Source organism: Coregonus lavaretus (assembly GCF_964263955.1).
Source record: "Coregonus lavaretus genome assembly, chromosome: 7".
In the NCBI taxonomy this organism is placed as follows: domain Eukaryota; kingdom Metazoa; phylum Chordata; class Actinopteri; order Salmoniformes; family Salmonidae; genus Coregonus; species Coregonus lavaretus.
Genome location: NC_139994.1, coordinates 26,622,645 through 26,629,763, shown reverse-complemented (window position 1 = coordinate 26,629,763; position 7,119 = coordinate 26,622,645). Strand labels below are relative to the sequence as shown.

Here is a 7,119-nt window from a genome sequence, read left to right as displayed (position 1 = left end):
TGTGTTGTGTGACAAAACCGCACATTTTAGAGTGGCCTTTTATTGTCCCCAGCACAAGGTGCACCTGTGTAATAAATGATCATGCTGTTTAATCAGCTTCTTGATATGCCACACCTGTCAGGTGGATGGACTATATTGGTAAAGGAGAAATGCTCACTAACGGATGTAAACAAATTTGTGCCCACAATTTGAGAGAAATAAGCTTTTTGTGTGTATGGACATTTCTGGGATATTTTATTTCAGCTCATGAAACATGGGACCAACACTTTAGACATGTTGCATTTATATTTTAATTCAATATATATTTGTTTTTGTAAATTGTTGGACATAAGACTGTAAAAACAAGCAAATCAGCTCCAAGTGATTTTAATTTTGGAAATCTGTTCCAAAGTATTCCCACGCATAATAGAGAGATATATGTCATCTTATACAAATGTAAGCAAGGATTGAAATTATCATGTTTTAGTCAAATATTATATCTGTTTGGGCTTCTTGCAGTCAATTTGCAGTCTACTAATTATTTGTAATTACGTTCCGGCCCCCTGACAATCCGCTCAAGAAACAATTGGCCACGGCCTGTATTTCATGATCCCTGATGTAGGCAAGCCTACTATATGTTTATGACATGTGAAATCTAAATCTCACATGACATCTAATGATTAGGGCTACTGTCAGTGCCGATTTAAGCATGTATGTCTTGGTGGGGCAAACAAATGTATTTATTTTTTTATGCATGCCAGCAAAGCCACTACACTACACAACACAACACAACACTAAACAATACATTAATTGCACTATAATGGTGACAAACGGTGCCCACAAACTGTTAGGGCCTACATAAAGCTGTCCCAACAGCAGAGCTTTCTTTTCAGCACCATGGAGTGAATCCTTACCACCGCTACACCTGGCTATCAGCGGAGCCTTGTCTGGCAGCGAAACAGTTCATTCACCTAATTTACTGCCTTTTTAAAAAACATACCTGATATGGCTGACTTGCTGAAACAAATGTGGTTTCTACTGACAATTGAGATGTACAAACTATGCCATCTAATTTCACTTAAGACAATGAGCGAACTAAGATGGACGTAGTCAATATAACTCTTTGTTCAGCACTTTTAAAATGTACAGCGACAGAATTCAGAGCATTGGACATTCTTACAGTATTCTCCCTGTACACCAAGTCAGAACCGTAGGATAAATAAAGGGGGCATATAAGCAGACAATGAAAGCTCTTACAATATTTAGATGATGACATTTCTCTAAAACAGGCTATAGGCTACATGTGCACCACCAAGTCACAACAGTAGGCTAAGTTATGAGGGGGAAAGGGACCAAATTATTAGGGTGAGGCACATGGGCTCCTAACAGCTTACTACACAACATACCCTTAGTATTACTTTCTTAGCTACAGTATACATATCTCCCTGACATATTACATCATTTATGCAGTAGCATACAATACATTTTTGGACACACCTTGTTGTGCTGTGCTAATAATAATAATAATATGCCATTTAGCAGACGCTTTTATCCAAAGCGACTTACAGTCATGTGTGCATACATTTGTACGTATGGGTGGTCCCGGGGATCGAACCCACTACCCTGGCGTTACAAGTGCCATGCTCTACCAATTGAGCTACAGAGGACCACCATTGAGCTCCAGAGGACCACCTCTGTAGCTCTGCTCACTTGAACTGGACAGTGGCATGGCAGTCCTTCTTGTGGGCAAATTTTGTCAAACTGTCATCAAAGTCTGGCATTCTCTGGATTTATGGGGCTTTCAAGACAACTGGGAACAAAAAAACTAATAAAAAGTTGAATCTTGACGTCAGTGTTCTTCAGGTCGGAGTTCTAGAAAGAGGCCCGAGTTCCTGACTTGGAATTCCGAGTTGGATGACCGTTCAAAACGCATTTTCCCAGTCTGAGCTAATTTTTTCAGAGTTCCCAGTTGTCTTGAACTCACTGAAGTCTGAGATTTCCCAGTTCCGAGTTTCCAGTTGTATTGAACACGGCAGACGTCATGCTGGATTCACAGCATGGCCAATGTATTCAACATTTTCTGGCCCATGGTGTTGCATGTGAATGTTTATCATTTTAAGCTTGGAAAAGAGACACTTAAACCCAGACTTGGACCACACACCCTCTCCACTGAATACCAGGCTAGTGATTGATTGTCAACGCTTGCAGTTAGCCACTGATTCCTTCCAACCACTCATTGTTGAATTTGCGATATCCAACTTGTTGTGTAATGTTTATGTCCAATGGCCGATACGTTTTGTCTATAATTTATCTTCATATGACAAGGATTGAAAAGGATTTGCCAGTAGATTGTCGACTTGATTCATGATGATGACTGCTTGTCTAGCTTGCTAGCTAAGGTTTTGAAAGTATGATGTTGACATGATCAGTCCAATCAAAGCTACAGTAGATATAACGTGATTTGATGTCATTTTATCTGTGGCCAATGACCTTGAGCCTTCTTGGATGGGCACTTCTAGTGTAAATCTATGGCAGCACCCAAGGGGCTGGAATTTTCGAGCTCTACCCGTAGATTTTGTGGCGATGTAGTGTCCCCATGAGTGACAGAACATTGAGCCAATCACGGCTCAGCTAGAGAACATTACCAACCCCTACACTACTTATTTTCTGCTGGCTGCTCCACCACAACAGAAAGCACTGAGCTAGGCTGAAATACCTGCATTTTGGAGCTGCCTTACTCAAGAAAGCAAAAAAGAGACCATGATTGTGTAACCGGCTGTATCTCTGCGTTGTGTGTGATTGATTGGGACTATAGACGTGGACTTCGGAGATCAGGCTGTTTTAATGAATCAGAATTCTCTCTGCATCCAAAAGAAAAGAAAAAACATTTGTAGAGCACAAATATGTTCTGCCCATTGTCGCCTCTTTCTCTCAGTGCATAACAATTATTTTTAGAATACAAAAATGAGTACAACCTCTCCTTATAATGTATCAACACATAACATACATTTTACATAGATAAAACCACATACCTGCATCCAAAAGAAAAGACAAAACATTTGTAGAGCACAAATATGTTCTGCCCATTGTCGCCTCTTTCTACAACAGACGCACAATACAAAGGACTGGAATCAGTCGAGGAGCTAGCCATCGTTCACACATACAATACCTTAGCTAGCTAGTAACCACATGTTGAATTCAGAATGTTAATATCATCCTAAAAAGTACAATTACAATTGCATCTTAACAATACCATCCACTCATGAGTAAACTCTAAATATACAACATTATTCATGAACAAAACACTGTGTGTACGACTTTGTGCTTGAAGGAATCTAACTTTTCTACAGACGACAGAAAAAGCTTGCCTACCTCTCATAGTGCATCAAAATTATTTGAGCACGAGCACGCAGGGCAAAACGTAAGTACACACTTCCCTATTCCCAGGATGCAGGCATGCATAATAACAAATCAACATGCTATATTAATATATGAACCTGGTGAAATTCACAAAGTACTTTAACAACTGTTTTTTTTCACCTTTATTTAACCAGGTAAGCCAGTTGAGAACAAGTTCTCATTTACAACTGCGACCTGGCCAAGATAAAGCAAAGCAGTGCGATAAAACAACAACAACACAGAGTTACATATGGAATAAACAAAAACGTACAGTCAATAACACAATAGAAAATAGAAAATGTATATACAGTGTGTGCAAATGTAGTAAGTTATGGAGGTAAGGCAATAAATAGGCCATAGTGCAAAAATAATTAAAATGTAGTATTAACACTGGAGTGATAGATGTGCATTAGATGATGTGCAAATAGAGATACTGGGGTGCAAATGAGCAAAATAAATAACAATGTAAATAACAATATGGGGATGAGGTAGTTGGGTGGGCTAATTTCAGATGGGCTGTGTACAGGTGCAGTGATCGGTAAGCTGCTCTGACAACTGATGCTTAAAGTTAGTGAGGGAGATAAGTGTCTCCAGCTTCAGAGATTTTTGCAGTCCGTTCCAGTCATTTGCAGCAGAGAACTGGAAGGAATGGCGGCCAAAGGAGGTGTTGGCTTTGGGGATGACCAGTGAGATATACCTGCTGGAACGCATACTACGGGTGGGTGTTGCTATGGTGACCAATGATCTAAGATAAGACGGGGATTTGCCTAGAAGTGTACGCGGCTTTATTAAAGCAATTTTTTTTTACATTGTTTGCAAACGGATATGTGACACCTATTAATGACAAAATGACATGCAAAACAGGCACACAAAAAAAGCTAAACAGGTGGGGCTCAAAACAGGTGGGGCTCTTCCCCACCTGCCCTGAATGACGGTTCTCCACTGGCCTACTGTGTAAGATGTGATGTAGAAAAAATATACTGTTTCGTTTTTTCCACACACTTTGTATTTTATTATGGTCCCATGCACCATCATGCATAGAAGTACAGTAGTAGGCTACTTGCCTCAAAAGGAGGGGCGACGCGGACGCGCGCTTAAGGTTTGCATTCTCGCGCGCATGGGTAAAACACTTGCAATTCGCATGTCAGCTGTGGCAAGAAACTTCATGAACCCTCGACTATGCCTTGATAGTACTCGAATTGTTTTCGTTTTTATTACACGTTTTTAAACAACTGGTGTTTTCTCTAGGAGTTCATATTTGTATTCTTCTTTCAGGATGGTCTTAAACGCAAAAATATGGAATTTATCTCTGTGTGGAAACTAACGTGGGGTTTCAATCTCACCGCTGTTTTGCTTTCCATCGTTCGGGAGTGCTGCATACAGGATACTGCAGCAAGTCTTTGAAAGGATATTTGCCCTTAAAATAGATTGTTTACCATTGCGTTTCTTTTTCAGTTAGTATTGGAGGACAGAATACACATTTTCACTACAGTTTTGGCAAGATAAACAGGACATACAGTGCTGAAAATGGAGACTGTCATTGAAAGAGAATGCAGTGCACTCGGAGGACTTTTTCAAACAGTGATAGGTGACATGAAGGTAACACCTTGGGGACTAATTCATTAATTGTGTATTTTTAGGCTTCGTAGGGTATTGTTTGTCTTATTATGTTATATAGAATAATACGTTTTGTTGATATGGCAGTACGTGCCCTTATATGTTGACACCTAGTCGATGTGACATTGACTGTGATAAATAAATGGCATGCAATTACATTTGATGTTGCAGATAACCATAGAAATTCAAAGAGTGGCAGTCTGGGAAATTATTGTGTATAGCCCAGGCTACATACATTGCTAATTGTACATTAAGGCTAGCTACTAAATTACGCTCACTGAGGGACTGCATAGAATATAGCTCCGTCCGCATGGTGGTTGTGTTCTGACATCAAGCAGGTGCATATAAAAGGCTAAATTATCCAGGATATGGATTAGAATAGAATACTCTAAAACCACGTCAATCAAGTAGCAGTAAATGCACGTGAAGGTTTGTTTCCCCTTGACTTTTGTTCTGCGGAGAGCATGAAAATATATGTCACTGTTGAGATCAGGAACTCATTTAAGCTACGCATCTCTTTTATTTTGCTTTCTCATAAACTCAAGTTAGAAATTAAATAAATAATATTTTTGTCACAGTGTCATCTCAGGAGGAAGCATGACAATTAGTATTTTCTATGCTTAGCCTATTAATCAGTGATAAAAATAATAATAATAAGCAGATTGCGGAGAGCGCCTCCAGTCTGCCCCAAAGTGGCAGAGCGCCTAGTCACAACTGTTCCCACCTGTCCCTCTGACAACGGAATGCGGGGAAATGGTGGCATGTGACTTCAAAAGGGTGTGAACTGTGAAGTTTTGCCCTTTAGCTGTGGCTGAATGCAACAGAGCCACCATTTGGGTTTGTGGTAGATAAATGTTTGATGTAGGAGAATAGAATTTTAGATTGAGATTCCAACCAATTGAAAACCATGATGTCCATGATCTAGTTTAAGAAACTTTTGCAAAGCAATGTGATCAAGTCCACTTAAAAAAAATTACTTCTGAGAAATAAAGGGAAGACCATTCGAGAAATAGGCTACTTTTGTAGATTTTGATAACAAGAAATGCTTTTCAATTGTCTAACATTGACTTTTTCCACATTTTGTTACGCTACAGCCTTATTCTAAAATTGATTAAATTAATGTTTTTCCTCATCAATCTACACACAATACCCCATAATGGCAAAGCAAAAACAGGTTTTTAGATTATTTATCGATTTGATAAACATTTTAAAAAACAGATACGTTATTTACATAAGTATTCAGACCCTTTGCTATGAGACTCGAAATTGAGTTCAGCTGCATCTGGTTTCCATTGATCATCCTTGAGATGTTTCTACAACTTGATTGGAGTCCACCTGCTGTAAATTCAATTGATTGGACATGATTTGGAAAGGCACATATAAGGTCTATATAAGGTCCCACAGTTGACAGTGCATGTCAGAGCAAAAACCATGCCATGAGGTCGAAGGAATTGTCCGTAGAGCTTCGAGACAGGATTGTGTCGAGGCACAGATCTGGGGAAGGGTACCAAAACATTTCTGCGGCATTGAAGGTCCCCAAGAACACAGTGGCCTCCATCATTCTTAAATGGAAGAAGTTTGGAACCACCAATAGTCTTCCTAGAGCTGGCTGCCCAGCCAAACTGAGAAATCGGGGAAGAAGCACCTTGGTCAGGGAGGTGACCAAGAACCCGATGGTCACTCTGACAGAGCTCCAGAGTTACTCTGTGGAGATGGGAGAAACTTCCAGAGGGACAACCATCTCTGCAGCACTCCACCAATCAGGCCTTTATGGTAGTGGCCAGATGGAAGCCACTCCTCAGTAAAAGGCACATGACAGCCCGCTTGGAGTTTGTCAAAAGGCATTTAAAGGACTCTCAGATCATGAGAAACAAGATTCTCTGCTCTGAATGAATCCAAGATTGACTTTGGCCTGAATGCCAAGTGTCACATCTGGAGGAAACCTGGCACCATCCCTAGGGTGAAGCATGGTGGTTGCAGCATCATGCTGTGGGGATGTTTTTCAGCGGCTGGGACTGGGAGACTAGTCAGGATTGAGGGAAAGATGAATGGAGCAAAGTACAGAGAGATCCTTAATGAAAACCTGCTCCAGAGTGCTCAGGACCTCAGACTGGGGCAAAGGTT

The 7,119-nt window shown here is 40.3% G+C and overlaps 1 protein-coding gene across 1 annotated transcript in view; it reads left to right on the top strand.

The window, feature by feature from the left end:
* Positions 1-4,905: 4,905 nt before the first annotated feature.
* Positions 4,906-7,119, top strand: part of LOC311132290 (protein MTSS 1-like) — a gene marked incomplete at both ends in the record, with an annotated part of 60,051 nt that continues 57,837 nt past the window's right edge. Inside the window, one exon of the mRNA XM_084165527.1 lies at positions 4,906-4,977. Coding sequence (XP_084021653.1) covers positions 4,906-4,977 — 72 coding nt within the window. The remainder of the gene's footprint in view (positions 4,978-7,119) is intronic.